Source organism: Salvelinus sp. IW2-2015, unplaced genomic scaffold (assembly GCF_002910315.2).
Source record: "Salvelinus sp. IW2-2015 unplaced genomic scaffold, ASM291031v2 Un_scaffold2257, whole genome shotgun sequence".
In the NCBI taxonomy this organism is placed as follows: domain Eukaryota; kingdom Metazoa; phylum Chordata; class Actinopteri; order Salmoniformes; family Salmonidae; genus Salvelinus; species Salvelinus sp. IW2-2015.
The window spans coordinates 134064-154341 of NW_019943586.1; the positions used below are offsets into that span (position 1 = coordinate 134064).

At 41.2% G+C, this 20278-nt stretch overlaps 1 protein-coding gene across 1 annotated transcript in view; it reads right to left on the minus strand.

Annotated features, from left to right (window-relative positions):
* Window positions 1–664: 664 nt before the first annotated feature.
* LOC112073421 (heparan sulfate glucosamine 3-O-sulfotransferase 6) overlaps window positions 665–20278 on the minus strand; it is a 25757-nt gene continuing 6143 nt past the window's right edge. Inside the window, exon 2 of the mRNA XM_024140716.2 lies at window positions 665–2441. Coding sequence (XP_023996484.1) covers window positions 1823–2441 — 619 coding nt within the window. The 3' untranslated portion in view covers window positions 665–1822. The remainder of the gene's footprint in view (window positions 2442–20278) is intronic.

The window sequence follows — 20278 nt, forward strand, 5'->3', positions numbered from 1 at the left end:
GCTAAACTAGTAGAGTTGGGTCTTCAGGCCTCCAAGGGACTCCTGATGTGGTGGGTCTTAATGAGACCTGTTGTGGCTAGTAGAACACTGACAGGTCACAGAGCATTACCGTACACACTGTGTGTTCATAAAAAAATAACATATGTATTCATTTCAAAGAAGCTTTACTAAACATCTCAACATTCTCATTTCAGTATGTACAAGTGTGTATAGTTTATGTATAGTGTTGTGTAGTGTTGTGATTAGTGTTGTATGCTAGTTGTTGTAATAGTGTTTGTTACATAGTTGTAGTTATAGTGTTGTATGTGTGTATGTATATTTGTATAGTGTAGTGTTGGTATAGTGTTGTATAGTGTTGTCTGTTGTATAGTGTTGTATGTTTATATGTGTAGGTAGTGTTGTGATAGTGTTGTTATAGTGTTGTATGTAGTGTGTATGTAGTAGTGTGTATAGTGTTGTATGTATAGTGTTGTATAGTGTTGATGTACAAGTGTTGTTATAGTGTTGTAGTTATAGTGTTGTTTATAGTGTGTGTATGTACAAGTGTTGTATTTGTTGTATGTATAGTGTTATATAGTGTTGTATGTATCAGTGTTATGTTATAAAATGTGTTGACTATATGTTGTATGTAAGTGTTGATTATAGTTGTATGTAAAGTTGTATAGTGTTGTAATACTTCAGTATGGTTAATATAACATTTTTACAGAGTAAACCAAACAGTTTCCTCTACATAATTGAAAGGAAATAAACTTTGACAAACATAATCTTTAAGCATGTCATTTACAAATGACCTGGTAACGTCAAGTGACCTGGTAACGTCAGGATAATGATACTCATTGTACATTGCGATTCATCATTGAAGGGTAAACTATATATACAAATCTGTTTCGGTTGCAAAATGGTGTCTGTACCCAAAGTGAGGTATCATTGTTGGATGCATCAAAGTTTGCAAAGAGCATCATTTTAAAATGAGGCTTAAATAACTTTGATAAAATGTGAAATAAGTATCACATCATAAATAGCTCTTACCAAGTGTAAGAAAAAGGATTATGTGGTACAAAGTCTATGTAATAGAGGTTCATCATCCAATGTAATACTGTCCCAATGGAAATGCTGTAAACAGGGTCTGGTATTAGATTGACTTGACAGATAATGAAGATAGTTACACATTTGGTTTTAGATCTACAGTACCATTAAAACACAAGTCAAAAGTCAAAAGAAAAGGATTGTCAACCCTGATAAAGAAAGGTTTGTTGCTTAGTTGGGTGGTCACAAGAATAATAAAGCTACTAGTACACATATTGCAATAAATACACTTTTCTTACGGTATCTTAAACATGCACACACACAAACATACATACACACACATACACACACGCTGGTCAGAAACAGGTTGGTTATAATCCTTTGTATAATTCATTGTAACATGAGTCTCCTCACACAGAGGTATCAAGTCATCAACGTCCTTTGGTCTACTTACTGTGACATTTATCCTTATCTCCTGGTTCATGTACTTTACACTGGGAAAACAATTAGTTCTTACATTATTCTTACKTGTAGCAACATACAAATATTGTAACTGAAACTATAAATGACAGCTTTATATCACTGTTCCATAAAATACCAAAAAATTCCAACATTTTGTATAATGCATACCATGTCACAAGTCAAAGTGGTAACCTAGAACCCCTGTTCCCTCATTGACAAATGTAATGTCAGTCTTGTGTTTCCTGTCTTGATGAAAGCAGTGACCTCTCCACATGTTTTAAAGTAATKATTTTCATCCTTTAGTTTGATTTTCCATGTAACATTGGTGGACGGCTCAGTCCCATCCAAAGTCTTGTCCAGTCATCCGGTAGAACCTGAGGTTGAAGGGCCTGTAGAAGTCCCTGAGCCTCTGCAGTACCTCTGGTGAGATCTGTGGATGAGGCCTTCCTTTGGACTTCCCCAGACACCGGGGCCTGCTGCTTCCCTCTGGCTTCTTCAGACAGGGGAATCCCTTAGTCTGGTTGAAGTAAAAGTGCTTGTCGCTCACCACCCTCTTCAGACCCAGGAAGTCCTGCACCCGGCCCATCTCCCCCGCCGGGTCGGACACCAGCCGCTCGCCGCTGACGAACAGGAAGTGAGATAAGGGGAAGTGCTGGAGCCAGTTCTCCAGGTGCTTGGCGTACAGGCCGATGCGCACGGCGCTCCACGAGGTGTCGACCAATCCCGTAGAGGTATTCTTGAGGGCCAGGCTCTGGAAGGAGGGGAGGCCYGGTTGTTTAGACAGCGTCTGGGTATAGTCGGAGACTGCCCGGGTCACGGGGTCGCGGACGACTACAATGAGCTTGGTGCGGCAGTTCATGGTGCAGAGGCGACGAGGAGCCTCCTTGGTCACAAAGTAGCTGGGCGTCTTCTCCATGGTGATCTGACCTTCCAGYGTCCGAGGCATCAGGTTCCTGACAACAGACATGGAGAATAATCAGTTACTGTCATTCAACAACATGACAAACTTCACACTATGCAGTGTCATAAAGAGCTGGAACATTGATTCATAATATACTGTACATTGGATATGATTCTTACATCTGTGTGTTTTTACAGAAATAGAGAAGACATTACAGATATATCATTTTAGATACACATCTTTGTCTGAGCCAGATATACATCCTTCAAGTTCAAAACTTTGTCCATTTTTTTTTCTGGAAATGTTTCATTTCCAAAAATACTATTTTCCTCTACAAACTCAGGTATGAAAAATTGCATTCTTAACTGCCACAAATCCAGCACTGTATACCTAAATTAAACCTTCTCCAAAACAGTCATGATTAAAAGAGTACAGTCTATGTTTATGAACCAGTCCCCAGCCCATCCCAGTCCTGGTATAGGAGCCATGGGAAACTGGGAGGCCACAGAGCCAATATGGATCTGATGAGCCAAAGCCACAAGAACCACTTAACAGCAATTTCCTTAAGACTTCCTTCTCCAGCCCCCTGTCCTCCCCCTTTCCTGCACCGCAGAGTGATGTGTTCCCCCCGCAGGCAGGCTCTGTGAAGAATCTAGCAATACCAGACGAAACAAATTCAGGACTACTATGAAACACAAGGCTAGCTAAGCTGCTTAGCTCAGTTACACCGCCTTTCTCACAMCTACTTTTAGTCTTAGATCATAGACAACCCCTGGTGAGAGATACTGTATACTGGAAAGAGATACAACACATAGAGTRCCAACTCTGTCCTGTAGGCAAAGATGTAACTGAGGTGTCATAAGAAACTGTTCCATAAGAAACAGTCTAGATTGAGTTCAGTCAGATGAATAAGCCTCTGTCACCTCTCAGCATCTGTTCTCCTATCTGCTCTGTGAATGTTCTGACATGGCTGTTTGCCTCAACAACACCAAAATCAAGTTCAGTGAAGTATATCAAGCTAAAGTATAAATCTGTTGATGTTCTTGAGACAAGGCACTTAACCTAATTGCTCCAGGGTTGCCGTTGATAATGGTTGATCTCTGGCCGTGACCCCACTCTCTGAGGGTGTCTCAGGGGGAGTGGGATATGCAAAAAACGAACTTGTATACTACAAATGTAAGCACCCACCTAATTATTAATTATCTTATTCTACTGTACTGTACTGTACTGACCAGGGAAAACTCCTAGCTCTGTTGTCTATAATTCTGCTTCATCTAAATTCATCGGAATAAATTCTGTTAAATGATATGTGTGTCTGGTCTGGGGGATTTGTGGGTAATGTATGGAGACGGTCCAATCCTCTACTGACGTCTGAGGCCGCTGTTTTTTGGTGAGAATGAATTCAGGGAACAAATTGTTTTACTTAACAAAGGATGAGAAGAAATGTTAGTTTTATGCAATTACTTTTCCATCCATCCATTCATTCATCCATCCACATCATAAGCCTACAGATGAGGATCTTAATTTGGTCAGTTTGCTACAGCAGGAAAATAATCCTGCAGCAACAGTATGTGAATTATTATGTGGATATAACTAATGGCATTTTTGCTGGGTTCATCCACTTTTCGTAAGGGAAAATCAAGTCTGAGTTTTTCAGAAGCTTCAGAAGCCTTTTTAAACCTTAAATACACTCTAAGTTTGACATTTCCTGCATTGCAGGAAAGTTATCCTGCAACAAGGTGACCAAATTAAGATCCTACATCTGAATAGTCTGTTTTCTTAAGGAGACATATTGTGGCTTTACTGAAAATAAACAACTTCAACACATTCTCTATGGACAGCCAGCACTTGAAAAAGTCAGTTTGTTTTTTATGAAAAGTCTTGAAGATTCGCCAAAACAATAATGGAGAATGACAGGAGTCCTTTCAATTGCTTCTATGTTTGACAACAGATGAAGCGCCATCAAATGAAGTTCAAAGAGTTCGTCCAAACAATGTGTGATCCTAGTTTAATTTTGCAGTTATTCCCCAGCAGGACTCTGGCAGTGGTTGCTGACTGACTTTGACGATGGCTCAGAGACTTTGACGACAGTTCAGAGATGTTTCTGGGTAAATCAAACTGTTCATTAGGCCTTGTGTCTGCTGCCAGACATGACATTGCACTAAACAGAATGGTTCAGCTTAACTAAAGTTGGAATGAAAACCAAACCAAGAAAGGAGGGAAGCGAATCAAACGAACAAGTCATCTCAAACAGATTATAGTCATGATAAGCACAGATAGTGACCTCTGTACATTTCATATTTTATTTAAAAGACTTTTCAAAATGCTATTATATTTAAGTAATTGATAGCGTGGGCATCATCTTGGTTGGTTTTTGAGGAGGACTAACAGTGTTTAACTCCTCTCTATAATCTCTCTATAACATATTTTGACTTTAACGTAGTTGATTTACTAGGTGGACCAATACCTTCAACCCTGTTGACATTCTAGAGAGCTTCAACAATCTCTAAAGGCTCAATCATACAGCAACAGAGTGGAGCAACAAATGACCCCCTATTAGCCCTGAGCTAAGCACTAGTTTACAACAGTTCAAAGAGTCATCTGTAGTCAAAGTACAGGGCTATTGTAGACTAGGTCTCTGTAATTGCAGGTGGACAGACTAGAGGAGTGGTACTGTAACACCAGTGGAGGCTGCTGAGGGGAGGACGGATCATAAATAATGTCTGGAACGGAGCAAACACTGCAGCATTATACTCAGCTAATGTCTTTTCTGTTTAAATGTAGCAAATAAACACGTCCCATTTATGATTAACATCCCAAAATGTTAATCACCTGTCCTGTCTGTCTGTCCCCAGTCCTCCTCTGCCAGATCGATGTGTCTGTCTCTGTATATCTGTGATGACAACAGATACGGCAGGACAGTGACAACAGATATGGAGGTGATGATGTTGATTGGGTGGCTCTTCTGTCTGTCTCCTGTCTGGCTCTGGGTGTCTCCCCTCATAAGTGATGTTTGTCATTGCTGTATTGGCCATAAGAACACCTCCTTCCATAGTTATAAATAGTTAATGTGATGCCCTTCCTCCTCCCCAGGTCCCTATCTATCCCCCTCACAATCTGCCTCATCATTACACAATCAATAAGAGCCACTCTCTCCCTATTATCAATGTCTTTGTGTGCCTTAAGTGTCAAGCACAATCAATATGAATCTGTAGAATATTGGGACATGTGCTTCATAGGACATTCTTCGAAATTAAAAACAAGGAACAGCAATCGTCCAGCTAACTATAACATAGTGRTATAAAAACAAGGAACAGCCCCASAGCTAGCTAAAAGTGTAGCCCAAGAGCTAACTAAAACTGTAGCCCAAGAGTTAGCTAAAACATCCATGTCTGACTGTTACAGCACTTGGAAAGGGAGCAACAGGGCAAGGTAGAGTTCTCTATTTGGGCCTTCTTGGAGAGCTTTGCTGAGCTAGCCACATTAGCTAGTGGGTCCCCGCTGTTAGAGGATGTGGGTATTTTACCCTGAAGTGATATGCTTCTGATTATACGACTGATATGTAGCAACCAATCTGGAGCGGAGCGTATAAGCTACCCCCGCAGCTAGGATGTGGCTGACACATTTCCTGCCTTCACGATCATAACCCTGGTACTACTACTACTACACAACATACTGTGCCTTCCTGTAAGAAAAACATGGGAAGTTTTGTGTCTATGGAAACGTGAATTGCTAAGACTTCAATGAATTAAGAATCATGACTGTACCAAAATGTTTATAATATCAACAGTCAATAAACACTATTTATTTGTATAAACCTCACACCATTCTGCTTTAGAGCTGTAAAGTAATCATAATGCCTCCACTTTACACAGAGGCAGAAGAGAAGCTGATTGAAATGGACGTTGGAGGATCTGCTCACGAGGCTTATTGAGCACAGAGCTTGTTGGAAGTAGTCTCTAAGTATTCAGGGACCATATTCACAGAATCTCAGAGTAGGAGTGCTGATCTAGGATCAGATCCCCCCCCTGCCCATAAAATCGTATTCATTAAGATCTGAAAGCCAAAACTTATCCTCGATCAGCATTCCTTCTCTGAGACGCTTTTTGAATACGGACCCAGAACTCTGCCTGTGAGATCCAATTAGACTGAAAATCAGCCCCATAAAAGAGGCAGGAGAGCAAACAGCAAGCTGAAGAACACAACAACTCCCGGCAGTCCTGCTGTGCACAGAGGGTGTRGGACAGAGACAGACAGACGGCCTGGGGGACAGGCAGGGCTGTCTGGCTGACTGTGGAAACCTTTCCCACCATGCAGTGCTTCCTGCCTCTCTGGATAGCTTGATAGCATGTTGTTTACTGTATTCTCCTTCAATGACATGGCACAYTATCAGGCTTAAACCTGGAACCTTTTAGGTTTAWTGACTGTTATGTGATGTTATGTAAATGACATTGACATTCTAAATGCACAGTGGATGTTTTGACTCTACTCTGTATAGATACTATCCTAACATTCTTCCAGTTTAACTGCATTTCACCTACAGAATGTAAACATGTCAAAAGAGCATGAGTAGGCTTCCATTTCCCCAAAGAGAAAACACTAACTGGTCTCTGATGATGTGATTGGATATACAGATGAAACACTACAACAGGAAACGGGACACACTGTACAAGAAGAGAGCCACAGAAGCCTTTGACGTGTGTACGTGTGACAATGAATTTAAAATATATATATATTTAACCTTTATTTAACTAGGCCTAGCCATGACACCCTACTGGCGCCATGGCCGGGCCAACACTATGACACTATCAAGGATCATGGCAGGCCGACATGCTGACCAGCTGACCGAACTGTCTTTGATGTCAGGTCTTGTGTGACAGCTTCTTAAGGACAGCTGAGCTGACCAGTCATAGTGTGCCTGGCTGTGGTGCCAGTAGGGTGTCATGGCTCGGGCTGTGGCGGTCATGACATTTTGTCAGCCGTGATTGTCATGCAAATAACTGCTGGTCTCACAGTAAATGACCATTAATATAAACACATTTGCATCTCCTGGCTTCCACACACAGCCTACAAACCATGATGCAGACATTTGGAACATCTACATTTGAAAAAGTCTTAATAATTCATGTAATATAGCCTACACCATCACAATAAATCCATTAAATATTTTAGACAGGACAAATAAACATGATGTGAAAGAAATGTAGTCTATTTCAGAAGAACAGAATGGCATACTCTAAGTTGTCTTTATGTTAGGCCCTGATCTGGTTATGCCATATGGCTCTGGGCTACACTAGTTCATTTAGCAGACAAGACTCTAATAGACAAGACTCTAGTTGCATGAAAGGCATGAGCTCTGCTGTACACACTTCATCAAGGCTGTAAACACTTCATTCATGCGGCCAGTGGCCGTTGTGCTGAATATAATCATTATAATTCCCTTCTCCCTGCTGCGTGCCGAAGCACCTCTCACAGTAAGTAAGGTGATCGGGTCTTTCTCACAGACTACAAGTCAAGACCGACACATCGGGGACGGAACTGCATGGGTCCTTTTCCAATTCTGAGGCGCATATTGATGATATGGCCTATTTATTGCCTTAACTCCCTTATCTTACCTCATTTGCACTCACTGTATATAGACTTTTTGTTTCTTTTGTTCTACTGTATTATTGACTGTATGTTTTGTTTATTCCATGTGTAACTCTGTGTTGTTGTATGTGTCGAATTGCTTTGCTTTATCTTGGCCAGGTCGCAGTTGTAAATGAGAACTTGTTCTCAACTAGCTACCTGGTTAAAAATAAGGTGATTTTTTTTGTATATAATCTGAAGAACTGTCCACGTTACTTTTCATCAGCCAAACAGATGAGTAGGCCTAACGAACAGCAAAAGCACTAGCTTATGTCAATCTACTATCCCCCATAGTACAAAAGTTGACCTATTCTATTCTGTGCCATAATAAAATATTCCAAACAGTCTGGGACAGTTGTCAGATGCGATAGATCCAAATTAATACCACTACCATAAAAAAATATGTTTTTAAGCAATGAGAACGTTTATTAAAATGTTGATAAACTATTAGGCTATTCTTCACATTATAAGCGCAGCAATGCACACACGACAGTAGGCAAAAAGCGTATGTTCCATTAGCAGGAAAATACCACCAAGTGACCACAAATGCAATTATGCATGTATTGTTTTATTATAAAAGTGTGTTTTTATGATGAAAATTATCTTCCCCAAATCTGAAACTCAGTTATCTCTACACCCGTTGTAAAGCGGTTAAATGTGCTTCATTTTAAGACGTTATTTGACCACTTTAGTTGTGATACAAAACCTTATCAAAACATATAGGCCTGGGCTAGGCTACATGAGGTGTGCGACTATGATTTGAAAAAGTCGCACAAAAAAGCATGTGCTGTTGCTTTAAGCTGGTGATAATATATCATTCAATATATCAAGTGACAGGCTAATACTGTTCACCCATCCACTATTCTTGATTTAATCCTGTCTTTACACTATACACAAATAATATGTTGTGTGAAATTTGTCATGACTGCATGACGCCGGTGTGGCGGGGTAATATGGTCACCCGTGACAGCGCTAGTCATGGCCGCCAGACACCTACAGTGTTGGGGCAACACATTGTGCAACACACCATGGCCTAAGGATTGGCAGGGCTGCTGAGATTGAACACCAACACTAGCCAAGCAATAAAGACATTCTGTACCAGTCTCAGTAAAGACCAGAACCCACAGAGCTGTAGCGATGGAGCCAGAGTTGGGGTGCCCCCATGATTGCATGACTGAGAATTAACCATGAACTCACCCACACAATCCGTACCATACCACTCTACCTCTCTGTCCCTCTCCCTCCAACCACTCTATCAAATGACTCTATCAAATGCTATGGAGCCAGAGACCAGGGGCCAATGTTTGATATCCCCATACCACCACACACATCCACATCACTGCACCCCTCCCCTTTCCCCTCCCCCATTATATTCTATGAGGCTGGGGTGCAATGTCTGAGTAATCTGAATCACAGAACATCCCCTCCCCCCACATGCACACACACATCCTCACCACTGGAGCCTTGGATCCCCCTGCCCCTCGCCCCCATGACACTCTATCAAACACTATGGAGTCAGAGACAGTCTGAAAGATACAGTAACACTACCCACACACCCCAGACACAGCCTCACATCCACACCACTTCTCCCCCCGCTCCTCACACACACACACACACACCACACACAACACACACACACACACACACACACACCCAACACACCACACAACAACCACAACACACCACACACAACACACACACACACACACAACACACACACACACACCACACACACACAACCACACACACACACACACAATGAAGCACCAGAAAGGCCAAGGATCTGGTGTGTCTCAGAGACGTAGTGTGTCAGACTGGAGGTGAATGCTGTGGATTCACAGTGTGTCTCCGCCAGGCTCTACTGCCCACATCCCCCATTCATACTCAGACAGGAGAGGAAAGAATGGTTATACATAATATATAGTAGAGTAGGGGGAAGTATCTACACCAGAGCTTGGGACTAAAAGTTATATTTAAAAAAATATGATTCTGAGATAATTGGCTTTAAAGTCAGAACCCTCATTTGATTTGAATGGTTTCAGCATTTATAAAAATATATATCTTAATTTTTTTACAACATTAATTGGTTATTTAGAGCATATATAGGTAGAGAACATTGAACAGAACAAGGTATGTTCAATAACTCAATTTGACAAAAATGCATATTGAATCGTATAGTCGCAAGCTCTTGTAACAGGTCCTTAAACAAGAGTAGGATACCATTATCTAGGTGTGATAGAGAGGAGATGGACTCGCAAATCTGTAAAAAGAAGAAAATGTGTGTGTGTTTGAGCGTGCACGTGTGTGTTTGAGCGTGCATGTGTATGCGTGTGTGCGTGTGTGCGTGTGTGCGTCTGGCTTCTCTTTTTAGAGATGAAGTGCAGTGGAGCCCATTACTAATTAGTGACTAGAATAGAAGAGCCCAATACAATTGAAGTATCATCACAGGGTCTGAGTCAATGATGCGTCGCCGGAGAGTTTTCTGTGGGACGGCTAATGGCTTCAACATTTACACACATTAAAGTACATAGGCCAAGCAGTCAAAAACCATGTAGCCGCTGTCAGACCTGGGCTCAAATACTATTTGAAATGTTTCAAATACTCTTAAGCGTTTGTTTTAGCCTGCCCATGATTGCCAGGCGGCGGGGCTTGGACTTTTGAGACCTTTCTATTGGTTCAATTGCAACAGGCAAGGTAATGAGGCACAATAAATTACTTTAATATTTTGAATAGCATTTGAACCCAGGTCTGCTCTGTTTTTGTAGGACGCCAACGGTCAAGTCCATGGATGCTGCTGCCATTCTATATTCAACTGTACCTACATATGAAAGTTATCTTTAGAAACATATACTTACAAGATTTTTCGTTACTGCATTTAGCTCTCGTATGATTGAGAACTTGAAACAGTTTGATTACGTGTGACAAAGCCATTGGCCCGTGAGCCCTCAGTGTAATTTCAGCTTATTTCCATTAAACGTTTTTCGTCGTTTTTAACCTAACATTATTCTTTGTGGGGATGCAGAGAAACCATGCATGACAACCCAAGGCATCTGAAACATTTCATTTTGGCCTGTCGAAGCGAGCTATTATTTCTCCTCACAAACACATTTCTCCTTCCTACTCCTGACTGACCGACTGACCGACTGACTGACCGACTGACTGACTGACTGACTGACTACTCACTCACTGACTGACTGACTGACTGACTGACTGACTTTTACTGCTGGGAGTGCAGCTAAAGGCAAAAACGTTCTGATGTCTCCTCAGAACTTTCTGGGATCGCTAAAAATGGACCACAATGCACCTCAAATTATTATAATTCCCACCATATGGGGTGTGAGTATAGGGCCTAGTAGCCTACCGTATCCCAATGGCGCCACTCCACCCCCACCTCCACCTTAACTCCAACCCACCCAGGCCCAACACTATTAAAACACTATGCAACTGAACGCTACAGCCACTTCCTGTTCTGTTTGCAACTAAACGCCACAGCCACTCCTGGTCTGTTAGACAACTCAACACGGCATCCAGCCTCTACTTATCATTAATGGCCAAAGGGCAGGACAGTGAGGGAATGAAGTGTGGGGAAAATCCCCTTTACTCTAATGGAAAATCAGGCCTGCGTACTGTACTGTAACAATGGGTTACTTTTACAGTCCGTTTTATACATTGTATAAATCTCAGTTTTATACACTGAGATTGATTCTGTGAGATTTTGGGTKCTACCTTCAAATACAGTAACAGTATGTTTTTGTAAGTTTAGCAGAGTTAAATCATCGTTGTGTAAGATTTAAAGAAGAAAAAACMCGTAATTTATTTGGAATTTGTATTTAATTAAAATGTTTTCATATTTTATAAACAATACAAAACATACACATACAATCGACAACATCATACAAACATCAACTACATCAGATCTGCCCAGACCCACTAGCACACACCCCCATCTCCAGCACCCGCATCACTTTCTGCCACATGGCCTCAAACTGCACCATTTTGTTTCTCTCCATAGCTCACGCACTTTCAACATTTAAATAATAAATCATTACATTTTTACATTGTGTTAATGATGGTGGATTGATTGACTTCCAAGTTTTTAGTATACGTTTTTTCAAGATGAGTGATGAGAAGAGAATTGTCCAGCCCATTGTATCTCACTACACCCCCATATGCCATGTGTAGTGAGAGATGCAGACAGACGGATTAAAAGTAAGTTTACATTGTAATAGTTCTGACAGACRACCTTTTACCTCTGCTCCCAACTTCCGGATTTTAGAGCATTCCCAGAAAACATGGATTACTGAGTCCGTTTTACACACAGAATTTCTTATTCGGTACTAATGATATGACCAAGCCTCATGGATTGATGCAGTGAGTGTCAATTTTGCTTGTATAGTTTACAAAATTAAATATCAGATCCATAATCAGAAAAAATGTTATAATTGTTTTTATTTTGATTGAAACCAGAAGGACTCGTCCATAAATCTACAGTTTATGTCAGATGGATAGGAGATACATTTATCTTGTCTAGTCAATATTGTGTGACGCATGATCAATGTGTTTCAAATGCTATTATTATTATTGAAACAGATGGGAGGGGAGTGAGAAAGAAAGGATAATTGTCTTCCATATTGATATCATTGAGCATTACACTATTCTTACAGAATGTACACATGGAATTCTGAAGCGGGTTATAAACACAACAACAAGGTTATAAGTATACATTGACTTCAGTATTATTTAGCTTGACAGAAGCGTCCCGCTCCTGCAGCTTCCAGTAGGCCTACAGTACTTTTTCCATGTGTAGAGAGAGAGTATGGTGTAGCTGTGTGCTAAACAGGGCTAAACTGTGTTTGGCTTCCATAATGGTCATTGCAATGGATCTTTTTACATGTGGTTGATAACACCAATGAGCATATCACTGATAACAACAATAACCAACAAGGACAGTGAAAATCCACCTGTTGTAATCATCATGTCCATATTGTTGTGAATTGTTAGATATTACTGCACTGTTGGAGCTAGGAACAAGAAGCATTTCGCTACATCCGCAATAACTTCTGCTAAATATGTGTATGTGACCAATACAATTTGATTTGWTTTGATTACTACATGACTTAATTGACGGCACTTTGTGAGCCTATGGGATTTCCAGTAGTATTGACGTTTCCCCGTGCCCTTATGCCATTGCTCTGAAAGGATTTATACTATAATTTAATTGCAATCCGATTGGCTGAGGCCTTCGGTGTCAGGGGTAAAGGTCAGCCAATTGACAAGCTGTCAAAATATTGATGACATCACTTGCGTATTGGAGTTTGTCCTCAAATTGAAATGCAGTAATGATCTTTTCATGAATCACGCAGTATCATCACTGCGCACATTCACTGACTGGCTGAGTACTGTATGCTTGATTGTATTCATACACAGTACAAATCATGATAAGAGGACATACACATTCAACAGCTTGCCTACTGTATGTTTTTAGAATTGCAATATGTAGCTAGTTTATCTTTCTGTATGAAAGTGAGGAGTGGAACAAGTGAACAGCATCTTATTCATAATTCTTTCATCTTTATGAAAGCAATATGAAAAACATGTGGAGATCCATTTTGTCTAGTCAAGACACTATGGCTGAGTTTACACAGGCAGCCCAATTCTGATCTTTTGTCCAATTATTGGTCTTTTGACTCTTTTATGGTCCAGATGTCCGACTGGACTGTAGCTCTTCTGATGTGATGTCTGACTGGGTTTGATCCCAACCCAAATAAATCTCTTCTCTGCCTCAGAGGCATACATGAAGAAGCTACTCTCATATAATTCACTGTCTGGGTGAAACATGTCAGAAGGCACTGACTTACGGATGGACTTTGTCAACGACATCTTGAAGCCAGCTTGCAGGTTTTGAAACATGGCACTAATTTACACTGTATGAAATTTCACTGCATATTCAGTGGTCCTATTCACAAGAGGGTTCTCTTTTGGAGGGATATGTGTGACATTCTTGCTGGGATTTGAGAAGTTAGGAGGTGTGTGTGTGTGTGTGTGTGTGTGTGTGTGTGTGTGTGTGTGTGTGTGTGGTGTTGTGTGTGTGGTGTGTGGTGTGTGTGGTGTGTGTGTGTGTGTGTGTGTGTGTGTGTGTGTGTGTGTGTGTGTGTGTGTGTGTGTGTGTGTGTGTTGGGGAGGGGAGGGGAGGGGGTGTTTAGGGAGAAAGCAACAAAGTAGAAAAGCTGTTTCATACAATTTGGTTTATTGACACAGTATAACTCAATAGGACTGGATAGAATTCCATGATCTCTCTTGATCCATCTGTCTTAAATAGTATTTAAGGCGTGTCACGCTGGTACACACAATGATTTAGTGTTTTGTAATATTTGTATATTTATCATCAATCCATTAATCAAATTGAAAAGTGAATGGAGTATTTTCTACCATCAGCCTTTCCAAGAAGTCTGTTTTCTTCCCAGTGCCTCCCTGCTTTTCCTGTAGAGGTGTTTACACCCCATCTAAAAGACAAATGTTTTCTCCCAGTCCCTCCCTGCTTTTCCTGTAGAGGTGTTTACACACCATCTAAAAGACAAATGTTTTCTCCCAGTCCCTCCCTGCTTTCCTGTAGAGGGTTTACACACCATCTAAGACAAATGTTTTTCCCAGTCCTCCCTGCTTTTCCTGTAAGAGGGTTTACACACCATCTAAAAGACAAATGTTTTCTCCCAGTCCCTCCCTGCTTTTCCTGTAGAAGGGTTTACACACCATCTAAAAGACAAATGTTTTCTCCCAGTCCCTCCCTGCTTTTCCTGTAGAAGGGTTTTACACACCATCTAAAAGACAAATGTTTTCTCCCAGTCCCTCCCTGCTTTTCCTGTAGAAGGGTTTACACACCATCTAAAAGACAAATGTTTTCTCCCGTCCCTCCCTGCTTTTCCTGTAGAAGGGTTTACACACCATCTAAAAGACAAATGTTTTCTCCCAGTCCCTCCCTGCTTTTCCTGTAGAAGGGTTTACACACCATCTAAAAGACAAATGTTTTCTCCCAGTCCCTCCCTGCTTTTCCTGTAGAAGGTGTTTACACACCATCTAAAAGACAAATGTTTTTCTCCAGTCCCTCCCTGCTTTTCCTGTAGAGGGTTTTACACCCATCTAAAAGACAAATGTTTTCTCCCAGTCCTCCCTGCTTTTCCTGTAGAGGTGTTTACACACCATCTAAAAGACAAATGTTTTCTCCCAGTCCCTCCCTGCTTTTCCTGTAAGAGGTGTTTACACACCATCTAAAAGACAAATGTTTTCTCCCAGTCCCTCCCTGCTTTTTCCTGTAGAAGGTGTTTACACACCATCTAAAAGACAAATGTTTTCTCCCAGTCCCTCCCTGCTTTTCCTGTAGAGGTGTTTACACACCATCTAAAAGACAAATGTTTTTCTCCAGTCCCTCCCTGCTTTTCCTGTAGAGGTGTTTACACACCATCTAAAAGACAAATGTTTTCTCCCAGTCCCCCCTGCTTTTCCTGTAAAGGTGTTTACATGCCATCTAAAAGACAAATGTTTTCCCCTCAGAATGAGCCAACGATGCATTTTGTCATTTCCATACAATAAAGATTCAAAACGTTCATAAAAGCAGAAAGACAAATTAGTTAATTATAAAGTCTTCAACAACAGGAGGCCGATCTATAAAAACAGTGACAACTCATGTACTTCATGTGTGCCATGTCGCGGTGACATAAGCATAACAATCCATGCCATTGTGCCACGGAAAGTTGAGGTTTGCCGGTTTGCCGGTTTTCCTGTTTCAACTGTGTCTGGTGTAGCTTTCTCACAGGGCCCATATGAAAAAACATTGGCCTAAGTCTATTTAAACCCATGAAACAACACAGAAAGTCATTAAATCCCCTTTTGATTCTGATGGGACTGTTCTGTGTTTTTTTTTTATAGTTTCAGTAATGTCCGTAGGCACACATGCACACTACACAGACACACACACACCGCACTCACAAGCATGAAGCACGCGTGGACGTACCGTTCACAGACACCACCCGCACCCCACACACACACACACCCACCACCACCACACAGCACACACACACACACACACTAAAGCTCCGGAAAGCTGAGGAAAAGAGCTGGCAAGAATCACAGAGAGAAGTCAGTGGAAAACACTTAAAAGAGGTCTGAGCAGTTTTGTCTTATAGCAGACAATGATTTTTGGAAGACAATGCGTGGAATTGGATTGTGTGTGTGTATTACAAGCTTTTAAACAATCACTTTGGCACTAATTCAGACCTTTGTGGTCATTTTTCAAAACTCTAGACACAAAACTCAAAACGGTTCATCACTTGTAACACAGGCTGGTCCAATGTTCAAAACATTGCATTGTGCATTCATATCTTTAAAGAAACCTTGCACTTGCAGAATCATTGGTTCAAATAACAATTTTTCATGAAATACCATAGGAACATTCATTTAGATTCACCCACACACAAGATACCGATAGTTTCACTGTGTAGTTGTTCGTACAATCATTAAATATTGAAGTACAAAATATGTGACAACATGTTTCATTATGCTACTACACGTAAATACATCCACTGTAAAAGGACTAGTAAGAGAGAATACTACAGAACACAGTGGAATCATTGAACAAAATATGAAATTTATTGATGAAATAGAATAAAATCACAACATAGTTTCTTTGAATCAAAGCTAAAATAATTAGATACAAAAAAAGTAAAAAAACTACAGTAAAACGTCAACTGAGTGTTTCCTCACCTGGCTTACTGTAAAAAGCAAAAAAAAGATTGATTACTGTACTTCTATATTTCCATCAACCCTGTCTTGTGGATTTGGCCACAGGTTCTCATTCCACATCACAATGGATGTTTTCATTAGCCAAACATCTTGGGAAGAATCTTCGGGCATGGCGAATCCAGGCCTGACACTGGTCTGCTGTGATGTCATTGCATGGCGTCATCCATGGCCTGGAGAAGGGTGGCTTGTTCGTGAGGACGCCTATCATACCTTCCACCTCCATGTGGAGAAAAATTCCTCAATCGGGTTAAGGAAAGGAGAGTATGGAGGTAAGTACAGGTGGTAAATTGTGGATGGGCCTGAAACCATGCTTGCACCATTTGAGCATGGTGGAACCTGACATTATCCCACACAATGACATAGGTCATGCCAATCAGCTCTACAGACCTGATTTAGCTCATCAAGGAAGGTTACATCGACAGCGAATCATGTGGCTCCCTACAACTCAATATATAGAGTATATAGAGTAGAGAGCTTAGATGGTTGTTCGACCAAACATTAGAACGGGCAAGATGCGTAATTTAAGCACTTTGACCGTGGTATGATTGTTGATGCCACACATGGTGATTCCAGCATCTCAGAACCAGCTGCCTTCTCTGGGATTTTACGCACTACAGTCTCTAGAGTTTACAGAGAAATGGTGCGCTAAACAAAACACATTCAGTGAGCGGAGTTCTGTGGGCAAAACACCTTGTTAATGAGAGAGTTCAGAGGAGAATGTCCAGACCTCATTCAAGCTAACACAGAAAGGCCACAAAATGCTCAAATAACAGCTGTTTAAAACAGTGGTGTGCAGAAGGGCATCTCTTAACGTACAACACCGTGAATAATTCAGGCTGTTGTGGAGACAAAAGGGGGTCCTACCCAGTACTAGATAGGTGTACCAATACAGTGGCTGGTGAGTGTAACACTAATGTCAAATCTGAAAACATGCTCTGAAAAAGTGGTACATGGGACCATAGAAACATCTCGTCATCCTGAAACTTCATGATCTAAACATGGAATATTGTTTTGTAAAATTTCCATAAAACTATGCATTAAGAGTAATGAACAGTTACTTATCATTTTGAGCAGTTATAATCAATTGATAGTTAGATCATTGTAATGAAATTAATTGACTGTCATCCTCAGATGTAATGTGTGAATTGCATTTTGAAATGGTAATACTTTGGATGTTAGTTGTGTCATTTTGAACGGGTTGATTTTACTTCAATGAACAAATGATCTTAGCTTTATGTGTATTGTATCCACAGCAATTGGAAAAAGTGTTAGAGTTTGAAAAATTTGCATTTTGATCATTGTGTTGTTAGTTTTGTGTCTAGAGTTTTGAAAAAATGACATCAAGGTTCCGAAATTAGTGCCAAGTGATTTGTAAAGAAACTGTAAGTCTCTTCAGTATGCATATTGCGCCTGTATGTCCTTTGGTTGACAGTCATAAATGATAATGTTTTTTTATGCAGTGCACGAGCAGTCCTTTCTCCCACTCTATTAGAATCAGATGCAGTCATCATATTTCACTGTCCAGGACACATGGCTCCAGCATATAATCACAATGCACTGCTGTCAGCTCCCCCAACTGGTCTTTCTCTGTCCATAATCATGTGTCTCTCTGTCAATGACAACGCATTTGGTTCCAAAACTGCATGAGGCCAAGGGTTCACACAATGTAGATAAAAAGTTACAGTTGGTAGCATAAAACGTTTATAATGTTGTTCTCGGTTTTAAAGCATTTCAAAAGCTATATTTTTAGTTTGATTATATTAAAATACAAGAAGCGAGATTCAAGGCCATTTGGCGGGTAGCTAAAGCTCTGTTTGACAGTAATGCAGCTGTCATGTATTCTGAGAGGAGGACAGAAGTTCATACACACTGATATGTCAAAGCAAAGGGCTTCAAGAGGAGGCTGTCCACGTGCGTGCGTGCGTGTGTGTGGTGTGGCACCCAGACATAACAGTGGTGTTGAGTTTTTGGCTAACTGAGCACGGTGGAGCACAGAGGGGTCACGGTGTGTTATCCTCACGGGGACCCCAGTCAGTGCGTAACATACCGTACCGTAGCTGAGCACTACAGAATGGTTCTGGTAACATACGTACCGTAGCTGAGGACTAAGATGGTTCTGGTACATACGTACGTAGCTGAGCATTACAGAATGGTTCTGGTAACATACGATACGTAGCTGACACTACGAATGGTTCTGGTAACATCGTACCGAGCTGGCATTACGAATGGTTCTGGTACATACGTCCGTGAGCTGAGCACTAAGAATGGTTCTGGTAACATCCGTACTGTACGCTGAGCATTACAGAATGGTTCCTGGTACAATACGTACCGTAGCTGAGCATTAACAGAATGGTTCTGGTAACATACGTACCGTAGCTGAGCACTACAGAAATGGTTCTGGTAACATACGTACTGTAGCTGAGCATTAAAGAATGTTCTGGTAAAATACGTACCGTAGCTGAGCATTACAGAATGGTTCTGGTAACATACGTACTGTACTGAGCACTACAGAATGGTTCTGGTAACATACGTACTGTAGCTGGAGACTACAGAATGGTTCTGGTAACATACGTACCGTAGCTGAGCACGTACCCGAATGGTTTGGTAACATACGTACCGTTAGCTGAGCACTACAGAATGGACTGGTAACATACGTACCGTAGCTGAGCACTAAGAATGGTTTCTGGTAAATACGTACCGTAGCTGAGCACTACAGAATGGTTTCTGGTAACATACGTACCGTAGCTGCGCACTACAGAATGGTTCTGGTAACATACGTACCCGTAGCTGAGCATTACAGAATGGTTTCTGGTAACATACGTACGTAGCTGAGCACTTACAGAATGGTTCTGGTACATAGCGTACTGTAAGCTGAGGCATTACAGAATGGTTCTGGTAACATACGTACCGTAGCTGAGCATTACAGAATGGTTCTGGTAACATACGGACCGTAGCTGAGCAGTACAGAATGGTTCTGGTAACATACGTAACCGTAGCTGAGCACTACAGAATGGTTCTGGTAACATACGTACCGTAGCTGACCACTACAGAATGGTTCTGGTAACATACGTACCGTAGCTGAGCACTACAGAAATGGTTCTGGTAACATACGTACCGTAGCTGAGCACTACAGAATGGTTCTGGTAACATACGTACCGTAGCTGGGGACTACAAGAATGGTTCTGGTAACATACGTACCGTAGCTGAGCATTACAGAATGTTTCTGGTAACATACGTACCGTAGCTGAGCACTACAGAATGGTTCTGGTAACATACGTACCGTAGCTGAGCATTACAGAAATGGTTCTGGTAACATACGTACCGTAGCTGAGCATTACAGAATGGTTCTGGTAACATACGTACTGTAGCTGAGCATTACAGAATGGTTTCTGGTAACATACGTACCGTAGCTGAGCATTACAGAATGGTTTCTGGTAACATAGTCCCGTAGCTGAGGCATACAAG